Genomic DNA, 23639 nt, shown 5'->3' with positions numbered 1-23639 from the left:
TAAAACCAATTCTAGAGTTTAAGGTTAACCTGAAACTGCTGATGCTTATATTGTGGTTTAGGTGACATTACTGATATTTTTGAAACCAGGACATTTTAGCATCAGTGTTACAGAGGCATGTTGGTAATAAGAGTTGCTCCCTATTATATTTAGTCCCAGAAAACTACATCACCATAATCTCTTTCAAACTGGAAAATCAATACATTGTATCAATTCCTTTAGGGCAACAAAAATATAAGATTAAGGGCTAAGAAGTAAGAAAGATAAAATAGTCTGAACTGTGGCAGCAGTAAATCACAAGACAATTGTATAATTACCTATTTCTTTCTCAGCCACTAGTGATATGAGCTTAAATTAGAAGAAATGTAAAAATGGGTTTTTATTACGCACCACTACAGTTGCCTCAATTGAAAAGGGAGATTCAGCACAAATATAAGTCCCTATGCAAGCTCAGGTTTGTTTTGTTAAGCTTAGCACATGCATAAGTAGATCACATACATATGATGCCCACTGACGATGCATTCTCGTTTTGCTCACTTCTGCCTAAACAATGCAGACTTTTCTAGAAATCTGGTCCTATAAAAATGACGACAATCCAGACCTGAAGTAGCAGACCATTTTAATTAAAACAAGGGTGACAATCAATCCTAGACATATATATCAGCCTTTGGAGCCTAGAAGGGTACATCTAAAACACTATGAAGAGTAAGCATGGGTTCTAGGTTAACTTAGCAATCAGAGAGATAAATATTCCAATAGTTCTTTTACATACAACAACTAAATGTAAGGCAAGATCAACTATGGACAACCAGAGCCATGCTAACTAATTATTCACACAAGAGAATGTTTTTGAACTACATAAGTCTAAGCCTTTTACATTATTGACTAAGTAATATTTCTATACAAAGAAACAAAGGGTCACCTTAGAACTGAAATATGCTAAATTGTTATAAAGATTAGTCTCACTCAGGCTGCAATCTCTTTTGGTTCACAAGACTCTTTTTGTAGTACAGGTACAAATCACCAAATCCGGAATATTAAAATCCAAACTTATCCTGAAATCCAAACTTTTTAATTAATATTTGTTAAAAACAAATACAATTGTCAAAAATTACTATTTCCCCATCTGTAAGTCATAATCTTCTCTACCTATGTGTTTTGCTTGTTTGTTTTTTGTGTGTTCTAAAATACAAATAATAGTCTATATTTATTTATCGGTAAATCAACAAATATTACAATTTTTAAGATACAGTACTGTACTATCTTTCTGGGGGTACTTGGTATACAAAAGTGTTAAAAACTATATAAAAATATCTTTAGGTTGCACGTATAAGCTGTATTATGACATGTAAATATTGCCTAAATTACATAAGATGTTGTTATTTACACTTGGTTCCATCCCCTCTACAAATATTCCAAAATCCAAACCTTTTCCGATCCCAAGCTGTTTGGATAATGGGTTTTCTACATGTATACAAGTCTTGTGCTGATATTACACAACAGCAGACATGTATTATAGTGTTCATATGATCTGTGCTACTTTTTACTATGGCAGTTCTAACCGTTTGTCCACTTGAACAAAGAACAAATAGCAAAGCTTTTCCCACTTTGTCTCCCTATTCCAATACAAAATCTAGGAAAAAAAAGAGTACTCAGCTGAGGATGGACCGAGCTTGCCCTATGAGACGGCACACACCCAGGGTGCAACCTTCTTGTACCTTTCACAGAGCAAAACCATCCTGCAGTAGACCAGTTAGATTCCATCAAGGAGGACACATTCCAGCCCTGAAATACCAGCCAATTCCCCACTGAACAAAGAATTAGTACAACTAACACTAGAGGCACCATTTGGTCTACATGAGCCTAGTCAATGATTGTGCAGCTATATTCATGTAAGGCACAGTGGGGTAGGGGTTTCATATGTGCTTGCCTTATCACCCGTAGGAAGACAAAATCTTGGCTAAAAAAGGCTGAACCGTAGGTGGCTACCTATTTTAAGGAAAGCTAAATCCGTCCCCAGTTGAGCTTTTCTCTTCATGTCGTCTATAAAGTTCTGGAGAACTGTTAATTCCCGGTTTTAAATTGGAACAAAAAGCAAAAAGTCTGGATTAGTGCTTTATAAAGAAGCAGTTTGGGTTTAAATTATGTGAACACAGAAATATATTAAAAGTGACATGAAAGTCAAACTTAAACTTCCAGGATGCAGGTATAGCATGCAGTTTACTTCTTTTATCAAATTCACTTTGTCTCTTGGTATGCTTTGTTGAACAGCATACCTAGGTAGGCTCAAGAGTTCACACATCTTGAGCATTTTATGGCATCCAATTTTGCAGTGTTATATATTGGTGAAAACATTGCTTGAGCCTACATGGACATTTCTGAGCCTACCTAGGTATTCTCTTCGACCAAAGACATCAATACAATAAAATCAATTTGTTAACAGAAGTAGATTGGAATGGTTTTTAAAATTGCATTCTCTGTCTGAATGATAACAGTTTAATTTTGACTCTGTAGCCTCTTTCAAGGGTCATAAAGCTTTTTTAGAAAGCAAAAGAATGAATACATAAAACCAAAGCTGACAAAGAACACGAGAAGGTGGAAAATACCAGATTAGATCTTGCAGTGTAGTATATGTCTTCTGCACTGTCCAAAAAATCGTCCCTGTCGAGCTGTTTAGCAGACAGAGACCCAAGTTATTTACAGCAAGATACATAGCTGCGAGCACACACAGGGAAAGATCACTTGCAGGGTGCAAAGAAAAACAGAAGCAAGAAACTGCAGGGAAGGGTTAATAACAATCATTCTTAGCATGCTGCTGTTTTGCTTGGTATCATGATGCATTACTGTAATATCTCAGGCAAAAATACAAAATCTAGCAAGCTATTCCCAGTTAAGGTTTTGAACAGAGGGAAAAAGATGTATTGCATCTTAAAAAGATATTGATGCTGAAAATAAAATCTAATTTATATAGTGACACAGTTATGTTAATAGTAATGATAGCACTCTTCTTATAGTGAAACCATGTGTGCATTCTAAACTGGCATTACAATAAGCTGTGAAAAACAATATATGTTAGTAGATAAAATAAATGCATTCTGTCTGACCTTCCTCTTAACTGATTTGCCACATGCAGGATCTTAAGGGAACAAAAAAGAGGAAAAAAGTGGTACTTGAAAGGCCCGAAAAAGACTGGAAAAGAGTTATTAGGATAAAAAATTGTGTTGAAAATAGACACCACATTGTGATTTGTAAAGCATATGTAGTGCAAAGCTTTAATTACATAGCTGCTCTGCACTCAGCATTGGTTAAAGTGATCGCGTGAACTGCCATGTTTCAAGCATAGGTTTTGTGAGCTAATGCTACTGTGTGACTAGAATGGTAAACAATCAGCTGCTTAACTATAACCTCTGAACACTTTTTATATGGTATAATATAGTTTATTTATAATATAAACACAAAATCAAAATTAAAGGGCTTGATTTCAAAATAGGTGGGGTAAATTATGCTTAAAAGGGGTGTGGCCTACACAGGTTGTTAAAAAAAGAAGTGTGGCATTGAAATGGTACAGTTTGTAGTAATAACAGTGTGATTGCCATACTCATCTATTACCACCTCTAACCGAGCCCACTGTCATAAACCTAAATCCAAGCAGCACTGATTACAGCATGAGAACTTTTGTTAAAGGCACGTTACCCCCACATGTAGCATTTCTGAATAAAGATGTGAAGAATACTATCTTGTGGGGGGGGTGGGGGGGAGAATATATAAAATGTGAACAATCAATCTGGATGTTTGTCCAGGGTATAGCTAGGGTATGGGGTTCTCACAGTGAACAAGTACTACTTAAAGTAATTATCTGGCTTTGCATAATTATAAACAAGTCTTGGTGTCACTAGACTTGTGTGTAATCAACTGAAATCTGAATAAAAAATTCCAAAGAATCACTAGAAGGGCATGAAATAGTGTGATTTATGTTTATATTAATATATAAATATGTTAAGGTATTATTTTACATTGACCTTTATTGATAAATGCTGCACCCCTTTAAAACATGGGTAACATGACCCTTTAACAAGATAAGGTTCAAAGGATGGGGTCCCATATTGCAACATTTCCTCATAACCTGGGACTATAGGGAGGCCTACTAGCCACTCACCAGCTCATGATGTGGTTCTGTCTCTTTTCTCATTGGTGCATCAAACTTTACTTGGCCAACTAGAAATAAAGAGGTAGAACAGAAAAATCAATTAATACAGAATAACCAATTCTTACCAAATTATCACCTAGATTACGAGTTTTGCGCTAAAAAGGGTGCGAAACTAACACCAAAAAAATTGCGTTATTGCACTCTCCATAGCGCTGCCATTAGGAGTTACTGAAAAGCCTCCCTGTGCTGTGCGTTATGGTGCGTTTAGCTCCATACCGCACAAAAGACAAGGGCTGAGGTTACATGCTCGTACACGCTTTCCCCCATAGACATCAATGGGGAGAGAGTGTTAGAAAAAAACATAAATTATGCTTACCTGATAATTTCCTTTTCTTCTGATGGAAAGAGTCCATAGCTGCATTCATTACTTTTGGGAAATAAGAACCTCCCACTCCCCTCATCCCCCAGTCATTCTGCCGAGGAACAAAGAACAGTAGAATAAATATCAGGGTGAAAGGTGCCAGAAGAATAATAAGGACGCCCCACATAAAATGACGGGTGGGGAGCTGTGGACTCTTTCCATCAGAAGAAAAGGAAATTATCCGGTAAGCATAATTTATGTTTTTCTTCTTAAATGGAAAGAGCCCACAGCTGCATTCATTACTTTTGGGAAACAATACCCAAGCTATAGAGGACACTGAATGCCAAGACAGGAGGGTGCAATAGGCAGCCCATACTGAGGGCACCAGGCCTGAACCTCTACCCAATAAAAAATCCTGCTTCGTACAAAGCCGAGAAACTTTTGTTCAAAGGAAAAGCCCCAGTGACACGGACTCGCAGCCAGTCCAGAGCCAAATTAGAGACCACAAAACGGACTCGACTGAGTCAACAGTCCACCAAGAGACACCGTCGCCCAACAGACGGCCCCCAACCACTCACCCCTCACAAATGAAGGGTAAACCAGACGAAAACACTAAAGGGAACAAAGCCAAGGAGAACCGAGAAAACCGAAAAGTCCCTCAATGCAAAAACAGCACCTCCAAGTAATCAGAGACCCAAACGAACCCAAACAGGGAAGGAGGCCTATACCAGGCAAAATCCCGGATAATACCGGGCACGGAGAGCGAAAAAAACATCTCTCCAATATCCTGCAAGCATGGAATGCAACTAAAGAGGCAAAGTCCTCCCGTGCCCATAGAATACCCAAGTATTCGACCATGAAAGAGCGTGTAATAGACCCAGACAAAACCCCAAGTTTGAGAACACAGAGAAAGCTAAAACATGAATGTTCTTGTAACGCGCGGCTAATCCCCCTTAAGGGACTCAAGGCGCTGCTCATCTTATCAACCTCGAAAGGAAGAAGGCTGAGTAGACCTCGCCGGGGATCGAACTTGCAACCCTCGGTTTGCAACAGTGCAGAGTAGCCACAGTGCATTAGGACGCTGAGCTAGCTGTCCAGCTAGCTGCAAGGAAGAAGAAGCAGTCATCAAGAATCAGACCACACAAAACAGCCCCTGACAGAGGGCACGCTCCAGGCAACTTAAGCCGCCAAACCTACTCACAGGTCCCTAAAAAGGGGAACACAATGGCTCCATCGAGGCCCCCCAAGAAGGGGAATTACCCTCAGAACCCGAAGGAAGAGGAAACCGTCTCCTGTCAAAGGAGCAAGGAGAAAGGAAAAACCCATCTCCTCGCAGACTGAGCTATCAGAATAGACACAGCAAGCTCACACATCCCAAAGGATACCGTGACCCATAGACCGCTCAGGTATCCTAACCTGCAGAGCCAGCTGGGCCACTAATACAAGGGAACAAAGATCCCGAAACTGGTACAGGAACGAGCGTAAAGATGGAAAAGCCATCCCCTCAGAGTACAAGTACAACTCTGAAAACAGACAAGGCCATAGACCCAAGGATCTATCAAAACAAGGTCCCACAGTTTGACATGGAACCAGCAAGATTCCAGGTGGAACCAAATCCACCTTCCACTTCCCGACCAGGAGAAGCCCCTAGTAAGGACTCCATTTCCCGAGAAGCGAATATCCCTTAAAGAAAAAGGGAAGAGGCCAGAAGGGCAATAACCATTCTCAAGGCCCGAAGCCACCAGCTAAATGGAAGAAACAATCCCCTGCAAATGTCCTAGAAAGGACCCCCACACAAGAAGTTCGCCCAACAGAGGCACAGCCAACCCATTCGCCTGCAGAGCAGAGAATCCACGGGTACCCTGGCAAACTAAAAGGGAAATGCAACCCTAAGGCGCACCAGAAGATCGGAATCCAGTGTCAGCAGCTGGGTAGGAACCCACCATTCTTGAGGCGCAAGCCACCCAGCTAACCCCAGATGACATAAGTAACTCTGTGGCAAGGAGTAATAAATACTCCGGTAGACCTGGCCAACCCTGACCTGGTCAGGTAGATGGAGCAAGGACAAAGCCCCAGTTCCCGCCACCGTGGAACATCCCGACCAGCCCTGAGATCCAAACAACCCAAAACTTGGACAGGAGCTAAACCTTCGTAAGAGGAAGACACCGGAAGAAAAAACAGGTCCGGGTACCTAATAGTTCAGGCAACTATACTCTGGAACTAAACACCCCAACTGCCAAAAAGCCAGACAAAAGGAATGGAGCATATCCAGAAAATCCGGACAGCGCAGAGAACTCGAAAGCTCCGATCAAATGAAGGAACCACCCCTAAATAAAGTCCAACTCTCCAAGGAGCAAGAGTAGAAGTCAAATGAAGAGACTTCACAAGGCCACAGGACAACAGAAGGGATACCTCGATGTTCCCAAAACCCTACTAGCAGGGCTAGTCTCCCCATCACCTCCACACAGGCAGAGGACACAGGGAAGAGAAAAAGTGCTAAACCTTCCCACCTCTGGGAAAACCCGAGCTAAACAAGACTCCACCGGGATTAACCAATGTCTGGATTACAGATCCCCAAAAGGAGATCTAACCCACCCGGGACAATGGAAGAAGACCAAAGGTCTTACAACTCAGACAGGCCTAGAGTAAGAGCCATATCTAGATACACTAGAAACAGCTGACACGCACCCGTTTAAAGGTGCCTAAAGCTGCAACAGGTTTCAAAATACAAAACCTTCCGCAAGCTGGACAGCTACCCATACAAGCTGTTGGATCAAGCCCCATAGGACCATCCAGGAGCTTAAAAACTAAAGGCCAAACCACTCAACCAGTGGCAACGGGGCACTACGCCCACCAGCCCCCCCCCCCCGCACGTGAAATCAGATGTCAGATAAAGTGACGCAGCAGAACACTCCCCTGCCCGGTCATCCATGACTGAAGGCTATAAGGACTGCAACAATCCTTTCCCGCCTCGCGAACCCACAGGTCCTCTCGAATGCTTAGTTGAACATAAAAAACAGTGATAAGTTGAGCACTCACCGCTACTACCGATCCAGCAGAAAATGCGCCATGTGTCTGAATAGCCACAAAACTAAACGAACCCGACCTAACCAGCAAGCCGCATACATTCTCCCACATAGGGAAAAAATGGAAAACGGACATTATTAAACATAGGACTAACATGTCCAAACAACTTCCGAAGAAGTAACAAAGAGTATCTATCCCAGATGGTTCCCAAAGGAAGCAAACACAAATAAAAGACATCCCATCGTATACAAAATAAAATATAAGGCAATCCTAAGGTTAACACCCAAAAGACACAGTCCTGCCCGCAGGATCAGCCAAACGGAGCCCTATCTTACCAAAAAATGGGAAAAATCTGAAACAAATGAAAAACAGGAGATAACCCCACATGTCTAATGAGGTGCACTATTCGCATTATCAGACTGAAAGTCCCCATATCTGTTAACGATGCTGCAACCTCCGGGGGAACATCCCACCCTGCATGTAGGAACCAAAAACTGGGTTACCCGTATGTGTAGAAGTATTAATTGGTAGGGAACTCGCCTCTTGGAGGACGGGGCCCCCAGAGATGGATGGCTCAGCAGTCCCCTGATTCCCCGAGCCTGAGGAACCAGGCGCTCTCATATGGCATACATTACAAAACTGGTCGACTTCTGTCAACGAGGCCAATCCGGAGTCATCACAGGACACAGAATCTGAATCTGAAATTAAAATTGTCTCAGTATCAGAATCCTCCGTAACTGAATCTGAAATGAGCACAGTCTCAGCATCAGAATCCTCCATAAATGGATAGAGGAAATATCAATATGGACTAAAGTATTAAACAAAAATGGCACCTGACAACCACAATGGCTGGGGCACTCAACACCTCCTATGACCAGACCCCTGCGGACTAGAATATCTCCTTCGCCACACGGTCAGGAATGCGGAAATGGGGAATGGAGCGTAACCACGCCCGAACACAAGGTGAACCGTACAGTCCAAAAAAGCCACAAGCCCATAAACATCACACATAAGCAGGATGAATCACATAACAAACATGATTATAAACCCCCTGTTCAGGAGATATTAACCTTCGATTCCAAGATACTAACAGAGATTCACTGAGACCCTTATGTCATATGGTTAGACCCGCAAAGGTGTGGTAGCCGTTCGGGATAACATTCACATTACAGTACAATGACGATAAAGTAAAATAAAACGATCTTACCGGAACAGGAAAATGGCCTTTCAAGTGTAACAAATAGTGGCATCGCCTCCGCCATGGACTTGAGAGAAGAAAGCAGGCAGCGGAGCGAAGTTCGACAATGCTGATTGCTTGAGGAGCTGTTAATATGAGTCAGGATGGTTTCGCAGAAAGACTCTCTCTGCCTCTCTCCGGACTCTAACTTTCATCCAAGCCCTCACTGAGAGACTGACAGGACTACTTAAAACTCCCAAAGAGTACTACCCTCCATAAGAGACAAAAAACAAAAATTAAAAATTCTGACACTTCTCTGCCATCCTCCTGGGATGAAAGGCAAAGAATGATTGGGGGATGAAGGGAGTGGGAGGAGTATTTAAGCCTTTGGCTGGGTTGTCTTTGCCTCCTCCTGGTGGCCAGGTTCTTATTTCCTAAAAGTAATGAATGCAGCTGTGGACTCTTTCCATTTAAGAAGAAAAAACTAACACCTGCGATTGCGGAATTGCAAATCGCCGTAAAGCAACACCCATTGATTTCTATGGGGAAAAGAAATTTTATTTTTAAACCGAACACCCTAACATAAACTCCTAGTCTAAACACCCCTAATCTGTCGCCCCCCAACATCGCCTTAAGTAAATAAAGTTTATTAACCCCTAGTCCGCCGCCCTCAACATTGCCGACACTAATACAAATTATTAAGCCCTATTCTGCCACTCCCCTACACTAATAAAAATTATTAACCTCTATTCCGTCGCTCCCCGACACTAATAAAAATTATTAACCCCTATTCCGCCGCTCCCAGACATCGCCGACACTAATAAAAATTATTAACCCCTATTACTCCGCTCCCCGACACTAATAAAAGTTATTAACCCCTAAACCGCCCGGCTCCCCACATCGCCAACACTATAATAAAGTATTAACCCCTAAACCTCCAGCCCCCCACATCGTAACTACTAAACTAAACCTATTAACCCCTAAACTGCCAACCCCCCACATTGCAAAACACTAAATTAAACTATTAAGCCCTAAACCTAACACCCCCTAACTTTAAATTAAAATTACAATATAACTATCTTAAAATAAAAACTGAAATAAAAAAAAGTTTAAACTATAAATTAACCTAACATAACTATTCTAATAAAATTAAAAAAAAAAACAATTAAAAAATCTAAATCACAAATTTAAAAAAAAAACTAACACTAAGAAAAAATGTAAAAAAATCTAAAATTACAAAAAATAATAAACACTATATTACGAAAAATAAAAACACTAAGATTACAAAAAATAATAAACGAAATTATAAAAAAAAATTAAAAAAAAAATGTATGCTAACCTGATAAATTTATTTATTTCCGGATATGGTGAGTCCACGACGTCATCATATACTATTGGGAATATCACTCCTGACCAGCAGAAGGAGGCAAAGAGCACCACAGCCAAGCTGTTAAGTATCACTCCCCTTCCCACAAACCCCAGTCATTCGACCAAAGGGGAATGGAGAAAAAAAAGGAGTAACACAAAGGTGTAGAGGTGCCTGAGGTTTAGTAAAAAACTAACTTGCTTAAAATAAAGGGGGGGGGGTGTGGACTCACCATAACCGGAAATAAATAAATTTATCAGGTAAGCATAAATTTTGCTTTCTTTCCTAAGATATGATGAGTCTACAACGTCATTATTTACTGTTGGGAACCAATACTCAAGCTAGAGGACACAGATGACCAGGAAGGGACAAGACAGGAGACCTAAACAGAAGGCACCACCGCTTGAAGAACCTTTCTCCAAAAAGAGGCCTCAGCCGAGGCAAAAGTACCAAATTAGTAAAAATTTTGAAAAAGTACTCAAAGAAGACCAATTTGCAGCCTTGCAAATTTTTTTCCACAGAAGCTACTTTTTTGAAAGCCCAAGAATAGGAGACAGCTATCATGGAATGAGCCGTAATTCTCTCAGGAGGCTGTTGACCAGCAGTCTCATAAGAATTATACTTCTCAACCAGAGAGAAAGAGAAGTAGCAGTAGTTTTCTGACCTTTAAGTTTCCCAGAAAAACAAACAAACAAGGCAGAAGACTGGCGAAAATCCTTAGTCGCCTGTAAATAGAATTTTAGAGCCCGCACAACATCCAAGTTGTGCAACAAACGTTCCTTATGAGACAAAGGATTAGGACATAGAGAAGGAACAACAATTTCCTGATTAATATTTCTATCCGAAACCACTTTAGGAAGAAAACCTAACTTAGTACAAAGAACCGCCTTATCAGCATGAAAGATAGTTCCGAAACTCTCTGAGCAGAAGAGATAGCAATAAGAAACAAAACCTTCCAAGACAATAACTTAATATCTATGGAATGCAAAGGCTCAAACGAAGCCTGCTGCAAAACTTTAAGAACAAGGATCAGGCTCTAAGGAGGAGCAACAGACTTAAACACAGGCATGATTCTGACTAAGGCCTGAAAAAAAAGATTGCACATCTGACACGTCCGCCAGAAGCTTGTGTAATAAAATAGACAATGCAGAAATCTGACCCTTCCGAGTACTGACAGACAAACCCTTCTCCAGACCTTCCTGGAGAAAGGACAAAATCTTAGGAATCCTGACCCTACTCCAAAAGTAGCCCTTGGATTCACACCAATAAAGATATTTACGCCATATGTTATGGTAAATCTTTCTGGTTACAGGCTTGCGAGTCTGAATCATGGTCTCAATGACCGACTCAGAAAAACCACGCTTGGTTAATCTCCAAGGAGGAAGAGACGACATCTCTACTAGGTCAGCATACCAGATCCTGCGAGGCCATGCAGAAGCTATTAGAATTACCGATGCTTTCTCCTGTTTGATGTGAGAAATGACTTGTGGAAGGAGAGCAAACAGAGGAAATGGTATGCCAGTCTCAAGTCCCAAGGAACCACCAGAGCATCTATCAGAGCAGCCTGTGGATCTCTTGACCTTGAACCATACCTTGGAGGCTTGGCGTTCTGTCGAGACACCATGAGATACAGTTCCGGCACCCCCCCATTTGAGGGTTAAGCTGGAGAACACCTCCGAATGGAGTGCCCACTCCCCTGGATGAAAAGTCTGTCTGCTCAGGAAATCCGCTTCCCAGTTAAAACAGCAATTGTGAGCTTCCGCCCACTGAACAATCCAAGCCACCTCCTTCATGGCCAAGGAACTCTGAGTTCCTCCCTGGTGGTTGATGTAAGCCACTGAGGTTATGCTGTCTGACTGGAACCTGATAAATCGTGCTAAGGACAATGGAGACCAAGCCATCAGAGCATTGAAAATCGCTCTCAACTCCAAGATGTTTATGGGGAGAGCAGACTCCCGAGTCCATAGTCCCTGCGCCTTTAAGGAATCCCAGGCTGCTCCACAGCCCAGCAGACTAGCGTCCGTGGTCACAATTACCCAGGAAGTCTCCGGAAGCATGTGCCCTGAGACAAATGCTCCTGATCAAGCCACCACGGGAGAGTCTCTTGTCGACTGATCCAGATCTATCTTCTGAGACAGATCCACATGGCCCCCGTTCCATTGTCTAAGCATGCATTACTGTAGAGCTCTCAAATGGAATCTTGCAAAGGGAATAATGTCCATAGAAGCAACCATCAGACCAATTACCTCCATACAATGAGCTACAGATGTCCGAACAGTAGACTGGAGAGAGAGGCAAGAGGAAAGAATTTTGGCTTTTCTGACTTCCGTCAGAAATATTTTCATTGATAGGGAATCTATTATGGTCACTGAGAAAACTACCCTTGGAGCTGGAACAAGGGAACTCTTTCCAGATTCACTTTCCATCTGTGGGAATGTAGAAAAGACAACAAGATCTCTGTGTGAGAGTTTGCTTGTTGAAAAGATGACGCCTGAACCAGAATGTCGTCCAAATAGAGCGCCACTACAATTCCCTGAGACCGAATCACTGCCAAGAGAGCCCCCAGAATCTTTGTGAAAATTCTGGGGGCTGTGGCAAGGCCAAACGGAAGAGCCACAAACTGAAAGTGTTTGTCCAGAAAGGTAAATATCAGAAATTTGTGATGATCCTTGTGAATGGGAACATGAAGGTACGCATCCTTCAGGTCTATGGTCGTAATGAACTGACCCTCTTGCACTAAAGGAAGAATGGAATGGATCGCCTCCATCTTGAAGGACGGTACTCTGAGAAATTTGTTTAGACACTTCAGGTCTAGAATAGGTCGGAAAGGTCCCTCTTTTTTGGGAACCACAAACAGATTGGAATAGAAACCTAGACCCTGTTCCTGGACTGGAACTGTCACTCCCAGGGAAAAGAGATCCTGTACACATTTCAAGAACGCCTCTCTTTTTATCTGGTCTGCAGATAACCTTGAGAGGTGGAACCTGCACTTGGGAGGAAAAACAGAATTTATGCTTACCTGATAAATTACTTTCTCCAACGGTGTGTCCGGTCCACGGCGTCATCCTTACTTGTGGGAATATCTCTTCCCCAACAGGAAATGGCAGAGAGTCCCAGCAAAGCTGGCCATATAGTCCCTCCTAGGCTCCGCCCACCCCAGTCATTCGACCGACGGACAGGAGGAAAAATATAGGAGAAACCATATGGTACCGTGGTGACTGTAGTTAGAGAAAATAATTCATCAGACCTGATTAAAAAACCAGGGCGGGCCGTGGACCGGACACACCGTTGGAGAAAGTAATTTATCAGGTAAGCATAAATTCTGTTTTCTCCAACATTGGTGTGTCCGGTCCACGGCGTCATCCTTACTTGTGGGAACCAATACCAAAGCTTTAGGACACGGATGAAGGGAGGGAGCAAATCAGGTTACCTAAACGGAAGGCACCACGGCTTGCAAAACCTTTCTCCCAAAAATAGCCTCCGAAGAAGCAAAAGTATCAAATTTGTAAAATTTGGCAAAAGTGTGCAGTGAAGACCAAGTCGCTGCCTTACATATCTGATCAACAGAAGCCTCGTTCTTGAAGGCCCATGTGGAAGCCACAGCCCTAGTGGAGTGAGCTGTGATTCTTTCAGGAGGCTGCCGTCCGGCAGTCTCATAAGCCAATCGGATGATGCTTTTAAGCCAAAAGGAAAGAGAGGTAGAAGTTGCTTTTTGACCTCTCCTTTTACCAGAATATACGACAAACAAAGAAGATGTTTGTCTGAATTCTTTTGTAGCTTCTAAGTAGAATTTTAGAGCACGGACTACATCTAAATTGTGTAGCAAACGTTCCTTCTTTGAAACTGGTTTCGGACACAAAGAAGGTACAACTATCTCCTGGTTAATATTATTGTTGGAAACAACCTTTGGAAGAAAACCAGGCTTAGTACGCAAAACAACCTTATCTGAATGGAACACCAGATAGGGCGGAGTACACTGCAGAGCAGATAACTCTGAAACTCTTCTAGCAGAAGAAATAGCAACCAAAAACAAAACTTTCCAAGATAATAACTTAATATCTATGGAATGTAGAGGTTCAAACGGAACCCCTTGAAGAACTGAAAGAACTAGATTTAGACTCCAGGGAGGAGTCAAAGGTCTGTAAACAGGCTTGATCCTAACCAGAGCCTGAACAAATGCTTGAACATCTGGCACAGCTGCCAGTCGTTTGTGTAGTAAGACAGATAAAGCAGAAATCTGTCCCTTTAGAGAACTCGCAGATAATCCTTTATCCAAACCTTCTTGCAGAAAGGAAAGAATCTTAGGAATTTTTATCTTATTCCATGGGAATCCCTTGGATTCACACCAACAGATATATCTTTTCCATATTTTATGGTAAATCTTTCTAGTTACCGGTTTTCTGGCCTGAACCAGAGTATCTATCAAAGAATCTGAAAACCCACGCTTTGATAGAATCAAGCGTTCAATCTCCAAGCCGTCAGCTGGAGGGAGACCAGATTTGGATGTTCGAATGGACCCTGAACAAGAAGGTCCTGTCTCAAAGGTAGCTTCCATGGTGGAACCGATGACATATTCACCAGGTCTGCATACCAAGTCCTGCGTTGAGACGCAGGAGCTATAGAGATCACCGAGGCCCTCCCCTGTTTGATCCTGGCTACCAGCCTGGGAATGAGAGGAAACGGTGGAAACACATAAGCTAGGTTGAAGGTCCAAGGTGCTACTAGTGCATCCACTAGAGTCGCCTTGGGATCCCTGGATCTGGACCCGTAGCAAGGAACCTTGAAGTTCTGACGAGACGCCATCAGATCCATGTCTGGAATGCCCCATAATTGAGTCAACTGGGCAAAGATCTCCGGGTGGAGTTCCCACTCCCCCGGATGGAAAGTCTGACGACTCAGATAATCCGCTTCCCAGTTTTCCACACCTGGGATGTGGATCGCAGATAGATGGCAGGAGTGATCCTCCGCCCATTGTATTATTTTGGTCACTTCTATCATCGCTAGGGAACTCCTTGTTCCCCCCTGATGATTGATATACGCAACAGTTGTCATGTTGTCTGATTGGAATCTTATGAATCTGGCCTTTGCAAGCTGAGGCCAAGCCCTGAGAGCATTGAATATCGCTCTTAGTTCCAGAATGTTTATCGGGAGAAGAGACTCTTCCCGAGACCATAGTCCCTGAGCTTTCAGGGATTCCCAGACCGCGCCCCAGCCCACTAGACTGGCGTCGGTCATGACAATGACCCACTCTGGTCTGCGGAAGCTCATTCCCTGGGATAGATGGTCCAGGGTCAGCCACCAACGGAGTGACTCTCTGGTCTTCTGATCTACTTGAATCACTGGAGACAAGTCTGTATAGTCCCCATTCCACTGTTTGAGTATGCACAGTTGTAATGGTCTTAGATGAATTCGTGCAAAAGGAACTATGTCCATTGCTGCAACCATCAACCCTACTACTTCCATGCACTGAGCTATGGAAGGACGTGGAATAGAGTGAAGAACTTGACAAGTGCTTAGAAGTTTTGACTTTCTGACATCTGTCAGAAAAATCCTCATTTCTAAGGAATCTATTATTGTTCCCAAGAAGGGAACTCTTGTTGACGGAGACAGAGAACTCTTTTCTATGTTCACCTTCCATCCGTGAGATCTGAGAAAGGCCAGAACGATGTCTGTATGAGCCTTTGCTTTTGAAAGGGACGACGCTTGTATTAGAATGTCGTCCAAGTACGGTACTACTGCAATGCCCCTCGGTCTTAGAACCGCTAGAAGGGACCCGAGTACCTTTGTGAAAATCCTTGGAGCAGTGGCTAACCCAAATGGGAGGGCCACAAACTGGTAATGTTTGTCCAGAAAGGCGAACCTTAGGAACTGATGATGTTCTTTGTGGATAGGAATATGTAGGTACACATCCTTTAGATCCACGGTAGTCATAAATTGACCTTCCTGGATAGTGGGTAGAATCGTTCGAATGGTTTCCATTTTGAACGATGGTACCCTGAGAAATTTGTTTAGGATCTTTAAATCCAGAATTGGTCTGAAGGTTCCCTCTTTTTTGGGAACTACGAACAGATTTGAGTAAAATCCCATTCCTTGTTCCGTCATTGGAACAGGGTGTATCACTCCCATCTTTAACAGGTCTTCTACACAATGTAAGAACGCCTGTCTCTTTATTTGGTTTAAGGATAAGTGAGACATGTGGAACCTTCCCCTTGGGGGTAGTTCCTTGAATTCCAGAAGATAACCCTGAGAAACTATTTCTAGTGCCCAGGGATCCTGAACATCTCTTGCCCAAGCCTGAGCAAAGAGAGAGAGTCTGCCCTCTACTAGATCCGGTCCCGGATCGGGGGCTACGCCTTCATGCTGTTTTGTTAGCAGCAGCAGGCTTCTTGGCCTGCTTACCCTTGTTCCAGCCTTGCATAGGTTTCCAGGCTGGTTTGGGCTGTGAGGCATTACCCTCTTGCTTAGAGGATGCAGAATTAGAGGCCGGTCCGTTCCTGAAATTGCAAAAGGAACGAAAATTAGACTTATTCTTGACCTTGAAAGGCCTATCTTGTGGAAGGGCGTGGCCCTTTCCCCCAGTGATGTCTGAGATAATCTCTTTCAATTCTGGCCCAAAGAGAGTTTTACCTTTGAAAGGGATGTTAAGCAATTTTGTCTTGGATGATACATCCGCTGACCAAGACTTTAGCCAAAGCGCTCTGCGCGCCACAATTGCAAACCCTGAATTTTTCGCCGCTAATCTAGCTAATTGCAAAGCGGCATCTAAAATAAAAGAGTTAGCCAAATTAAGTGCGTGAACTCTGTCCATAACCTCCTCATACGGAGTCTCTCTACTGAGCGACTTTTCTAGTTCCTCGAACCAGAACCACGCTGCTGTAGTGACAGGAACAATGCACGAAATGGGTTGTAGAAGGTAACCCTGCTGTACAAAAATCTTTTTAAGCAAACCTTCCAATTTTTTATCCATAGGATCTTTGAAAGCACAACTATCCTCGATAGGGATAGTAGTTCGCTTGTTTAGAGTAGAAACTGCCCCCTCGACCTTAGGGACTGTCTGCCATAAGTCCTTTCTGGGGTCGACCATAGAAAATAATTTCTTAAATATAGGGGGGGGAACAAAAGGTATGCCGGGCTTCTCCCACTCCTTATTCACTATGTCCGCCACCCGCTTGGGTATAGGAAAAGCGTCGGGGTGCACCGGAACCTCTAGAAACTTGTCCATCTTGCATAATTTCTCTGGAATGACCAAGTTGTCACAATCATCCAGAGTAGATAACACCTCCTTAAGCAGTGCGCGGAGATGTTCTAATTTAAATTTAAATGTCACAACATCAGGTTCAGCTTGTTGAGAAATTTTTCCTGAATCTGAAATTTCCCCATCTGACAAAACCTCCCTCATGGCCACTTCAGATTGGTGTGAGGGTATGACAGAACAATTATCATCAGCGCCCTCCTGCTCTTCAGTGTTTAAAACAGAGCAATCGCGCTTTCTCTGATATGCAGGCATTTTGGATAAAATATTTGCTATGGAGTTATCCATTACAGCCGTCAATTGTTGCATGGTAATAAGCATTGGCGCGCTAGATGTACTAGGGGCCTCCTGCGTGGGCAAAACTGGTGTAGACACAGTAGGAGATGATATAGTATCATGTCTACTCCCCTCATCTGAGGAATCATCTTGGGCAATTTCATTATCTGTGGCAGTACTGTCCTTACTTTGTTTGGACGCTATGGCACAATTATCACACGATTTTGAATGGGGAGACACATTGGCTTTCATACATATAGAACATAGCTTATCCGAAGGCACAGACATGTTAAACAGGCTTAATCTTGTCAATAAAGCACAAAAAAACGTTTTAAAACAAAACCGTTACTGTCTCTTTAAATTTTAAACAGAGCACACTTTATTACTGAATATGTGAAAAAGTATGAATGAATTGTTAAAAATTTACCAAAATTTCACCACAGTGTCTTAAAGCCTTAAAAGTATTGCATACCAATTTTCAGAGCTTTAACCCTTAAAATAACGGAACCGGAGCCGTTTACAAATTTAACCCCTATACAGTCCCAGCTACAGCCTTTGCTGTGACTTTACTAAGCCCAGAGGGGAATACGATACCAAATGACGCCTTCTAGAAACTTTTCCAACTACTTTCAGGTCCTCACACATGCATCTGCATGTCTTGCTCTCAAAAACAACTGCGCAGTAATGGCGCGAAAATGAGGCTCAGCCTACAACTGGGAAGGCCCTCCCTGACTGGAAAAGGTGTCTAACATAGTGCCTGACGTTAAAAAACGTTCCCCAAGTTTATAAGTGTGAATTATCAGCATAAACATGTATAAAATGTCCAAATAAAGCAATCGATTTAGCCCATAAAAGTGTCTACCAGTTTTATAGCCCATATTAAGCCCTTTATTGTTTGAAACTAAGAAAATGGCTTACCGGTCCCCATGAGGGGAAATGACAGCCTTCCAGCATTACACAGTCTTGTTAGAAATATGGCTAGTCATACCTTAAGCAGAAAAGTCTGCTAACTGTTTCCCCCAACTGAAGTTACTTCATCTCAACAGTCCTATGTGGAAACAGCAATCGATTTTAGTTACTGTCTGCTAAAATCATCTTCCTCTCACAAACAGAAATCTTCATCCTTTTCTGTTTCAGAGTAAATAGTACATACCAGCACTATTTTAAAATAACAAACTCTTGATAGTAGAATAAAAAAACTACAACTAAACACCACATACTCTTAACCATCTCCGTGGAGATGTTGCCTGTGCAACGGCAAAGAGAATGACTGGGGTGGGCGGAGCCTAGGAGGGACTATATGGCCAGCTTTGCTGGGACTCTTTGCCATTTCCTGTTGGGGAAGAGATATTCCCACAAGTAAGGATGACGCCGTGGACCGGACACACCAATGTTGGAGAAAGTCTTGTATTCCAATTTGTAACCCTGAGATACTATGTCCACAGTTAAGGGATCTGGGACATCTCGTACCCATGCTTGGGAAAACTGAGACAGTCTGACCCCCACTTGATCCGCTCCTGGATCGGGGGCAAACCCTTCATGCTGATTTAGAGTCAGCTGTGGTTTTCTTTGATTGCTTCCCCTTGTTCCAAGACTGACCTGCTTGGAAGAGGAAGGGGAAGACTTACATCTGAAGTTACAAAAGGAACAAAAATTAGTCTGACGCCCTTTTAGTCTATTCTTCTTATCTTGTGGAAGAAAAGACTCTTTACCACCCGTGATATCGGAAATAATTTCTGCCAGACCAGGACCAAACAAGGTCTTACCCTTGTAAGGAATCGCCAAAAGCTTGGACTTAGATGAAACATCCACTGACCAAGATTTCAGCCACGAAGCTCTGTGTGCTAGTACAGCAAAACCAGATATTTTGGCTCCCAACTTAATAACCTGCAATGATGCGTCAGTAATAAAGGAATTGGCTAACTTAAAGGGACACTGAACCCAAATTTTTTCTTTCGTGATTCAGATAGAGCATGCAATTTTAAGCAACTTTATAATTTACCCCTATTATCAATTTTTATTCGTTCTCTAGCTTTCTTTATTTGGAAAAAAAAAAGCTATTTTTTGGTTCAGAACCATAGAAAGCACTTGGTGGGTGAATTTATCCACCAATCAGCAAGAACAACACAGTGTGTTCACCAAAAATGGGCCGGCATCTAAACTTACATTCTTGCATTTCAAATAAAGATACCAAGAGAATGAAGAACATTTGATAATAGGAGTAAATTAGAAAGTTGCTTAAAATTGCATGCTCTATCTGAACCATGAAAGAAAAAAATTTGAGTTCAGTGTCCCTTTAAGAGCCCGTCTTGGATATCCTCCAAGGGAGTCTATACCTAAAGAGACTCCGACAAAGCGTCAAACCAATAGGCTGTCGCACTTGTCACAGTGGCAATACACACTGCAGGTTGCCATTGGAGACCTTGATTAACATACATTTTTTTTCAAATAAGCCTCCAGCTCTTTGTCCATTGGATCCTTAAAGGAGCAGCTATCCTCAATAGGAATAGTAGTTCTCTTTGCTAGAGTAGAAATGGCCCCTTCCACTTTGGGCACCTTCTGCCACGACTCCTTAATGGAGTCAGCCACATGAAAAATCTTTTTTAAGACAGGAGACGGGGGTAAAGGAATCCCAGGTCTCTCCTATTCCTGTGCAATAATTTCCGTAGCACGGTCAGGCACAGGAAACACCTTCACAGAGGAAGAAACAGCAAAGTATTTATTAGGTTTACTAGATTTCCTAGGGTTGACAGCGACAGGGGTATCGGAGTCGTCCAGGGTAGCCAAAACCTCCTTTAACAGGACATGGAGGTGTTCAAGCTTAAATCTGAAGGCTACAACTTCAGCATCAGATGAAGGAATTACACTGTCTGAATCTGAGATTTCACCCTCAGAGGCTACCGACGTATCTTTCTCATCAGACTTATGAGAATGGGTAATCTGTGTAGCCGAAACTGGAGCAGACACCTTACTATCTGAGTCTTTAAATTTCCTCTTGCCTGTTCCCTGAAGCATGGGAATGGCAGATAATGCCGCAGGTACCGCAGAAGATACCTGGGCAGCAATTTCTGCTTGCAAATAGACTCCTCCAGGAGATTAAGAAGAACCACAGGGCAATGCATGTGACGCCGTTAAGGCTTGGAACGGTTGAGGAAAAAGCTGTGGCAAAGCCTGAACAGCATCGCTCTAAGAGACATTTGGCTCATAGATAAAAATGTTATCTTTATCTTTTAAAGTCCTCTCTATGCATGAGGAACACAATTGCATGGGTGGCACCACTTGACTATCCAAGCAAAGGATACACCTGTCCATATGAGCAGGATCCTGATCCATTATGCAGGGAAATATCTTAGCAAATTAAATCTGCTTAGAAACACAAACCGCTAATGACAAAATAAGAATTAAGGCTTGTCTTGACACTTAACAAATTCCTAACGTGCACCTCTACACCTCAGTCTATGACTGAGGTGCTTACCTGCCCTCTCAAAGTGACCGAGTAAAGAGAGATACACTTCCCAAGAAGACACACTTCCCAGGCAATTTCTGTTTGTTGTCCAACCGCTCCATACTGACTTCTACCCGGAGCGGCTCAGAGGTCACGTGACTGGCTTGTGAAGTTGCGCCACTAGCTTAAAGGTGCACTTCCAGCTGAAAGGAAATAACGACAAAATGAAACCTTTTCCTGTAGCACTCAGCTACAGGAAAAGGCTAAAATATAAGTGCCCCATAAATTAACTAAGTTCCTGCAATGAAAGGAACAAAGGAAAAAGTGTGCCTGTCATGAGCCAAATAAAAGTTAACTCCTTCCTCAATAAAAGAGTGTAACTCCCTGTCTCCACATGTCAAAATGCCTGCTACTGCCCAAATTAACCCTTTTTACAGGGTTCTAGTCCCAAAATTTTTGAAGTCTTAAAGGTTAACCCCCTCAGTGCCAGTCTCCTAGCCCCAGAAGACAAAAGGCACTTACCTGTATCTAGCCCTCTGGCAGGAGGACAGCCAACCCGGTATGAGAGGACGCCACTCCTCACAGAGACCTGTAGAAAAAAGAAAGAACAGAGTAAACCTACTCTGGCTTTCTATACAAGGGCAGCAACATGTTAGGAAAATGCAGCAAGGCCCACCTCACAAGTTCCTAACTGCTTTAAAGTCACCACTACCCTACTGCAGAGATTAAGGTGGACTACGGCTATACCCAAAAGGGGAAAGAACAGAGTAAACCTACTCTGGCTTTCAATACTAGAAAAAAATCTTGCTTGAAGCGAAGGTAATTCCAATTTTCAAAACTTCACCTCCTCCATGCACCAAAGCAAAGAGAATGACTGGGGTTTGGGAGTGATACTTAACAGCTTGGTGGTGGTGCTCTTTGCCTCCTCCTGCTGGTCAGGAGTTATATTCCCAACTGTAAATGATGACGTTGTGGACTCACCATATTTTAGGAAAGAAATTACACCTAATCTAATTGCCCTATGAAAAAAAAAGCCCCCCCTCAAATAAAAACACCCCCTAACCTACTTCATCCAGACGGGGACACCTTCATCCATCTCTGAGACGTCTTCTATCTTCATCCCGGCGGCACGGAGCGGACCTATCCTGGAAGACATCCTGGGCGAAGTGTCCTCTTCATACGGTCACCGCCGTACACTGAAGTTGAATGCAAAGTAGCCGTTTCAAAATGGCTACCTTGCATTCCTATTGGCTGATTTGATTCTTCAAATTCAAATCAGCTAATAGGATGAGAGCTTTTGAAATCCTATTGTCTTTTTTTTTTTTTATAGAGAGTTATATTGTAATTTTAATTTAAAGTTAGGGGGTGTTAGGTTTAGAATTAATAGTTTAGTGTTTTGCGATGTGGGGGGTGGCGGTTTAGGGGTTAATAGGTTTAGTTTAGTAGTTACGATGTGGGGGCTGGAGGTTTAGGGGTTAATACTTTATTATAGTGTTGGCAATGTGGGGGGCCGGCAGTTTAGGGGCAAATAGGTTTATTTAGGTGATGTTGGGGAGCAGCGGATTAGGGGTTAACAACTTTTATTAGTGTTGGCGATGTCGGGGAGTGGTGGTTTAGGGGTTAATAGGTTTACTTAATAGACACGTATGTGGGTGGGTGGCAGATTGGGGGTTAATAAGTTTAATATAGTGTTTGCGATGTGGGAGGGTGGCGATTTAAGGGTTAATAGGTAGTTTTTGGGTGTTAGTATACTCTGTAACATTTTAGTTATGAGTTTTGGGAAACATTTTTGTTTTGAAAAATCCATAATTACTGCTCTCAAATGGCGGAATGGATTGTGTCAGTATAGGCTGTAACTCAAGCATTTTAGCCGGAACGGACGTTGTGTTACAGGCTAAAATGCTTGTGGTACAGCTATACCGCCGTGACTCATAATATGCGTTACTGGCCATTCTACGAGCAATGGCCAATTTTTTAGCGGTATAGCGGTACCGCAAAACTCGTAATATAGCTGTATGTGTTTATAACCCCTTTACAGAGGTTAAACACATAGATTTGCAGAGTACGTAGTGTTTTCACCAGGAAGCAACACTACGTAACTGACTGTCCACATAACTGATTTTAGTTAGTACACCCCACCCCCCCTTTTATTTTATTTTTACTCCTTTTCCTATTCCTGTTCTTTCCTCTCAGGTCAGGTGCAGTCAATATTTATTATAGATTTAATATATTCTAATAAAAATGTTTCCGATTATCTGAAATACTTTTTGAATTTTGTTTATATGAAGTTAAAAGTTAAAAACTTGAGCTTAACACATTTTTTCTTTCATGATAGATACATGAGAGATACATGATAGATACATGATAGATACAGCATACAATTTTAAAAAAACTTTCTAATTTATTTCTATGATCTAATTTGCTTCTTTATTTAGATACCATTTGTTGAAAAGCATAGCCAGGTAGGCTCACCACCTGGGTGATATTTGCTGATTGGTAGCTGCACATATAAAATTGACTTTCAGTGATGAGTTTGTAAGAAAAGGGTGCTAAACTCAACCTTTCTGTGTCGCGGCTCCTCGCTAAAG

The 23639-nt window shown here is 42.4% G+C and overlaps 1 protein-coding gene across 3 annotated transcripts in view; it reads right to left on the bottom strand.

The window, feature by feature from the left end:
* Window positions 1-23639, bottom strand: part of MAP4K3 (mitogen-activated protein kinase kinase kinase kinase 3) — a 788683-nt gene that overhangs the window by 214529 nt on the left and 550515 nt on the right. For 2 of the 3 annotated variants that reach the window (XM_053711915.1, XM_053711914.1), the window contains exon 14: window positions 4157-4215. In XM_053711915.1, coding sequence (XP_053567890.1) covers window positions 4157-4215 — 59 coding nt within the window. Of the gene's footprint in view, window positions 1-2606; window positions 2670-4156; window positions 4216-23639 lie in introns of all 3 variants that reach the window. The other variant, XM_053711916.1, reaches the window with a different exon arrangement.

The sequence above is a fragment of the Bombina bombina genome, chromosome 4, assembly GCF_027579735.1.
Source record: "Bombina bombina isolate aBomBom1 chromosome 4, aBomBom1.pri, whole genome shotgun sequence".
Lineage (NCBI taxonomy): Eukaryota > Metazoa > Chordata > Amphibia > Anura > Bombinatoridae > Bombina > Bombina bombina.
The sequence above is the reverse complement of the archived record's forward strand: the minus strand, read 5'-3'. Positions and strand labels throughout refer to the sequence as shown.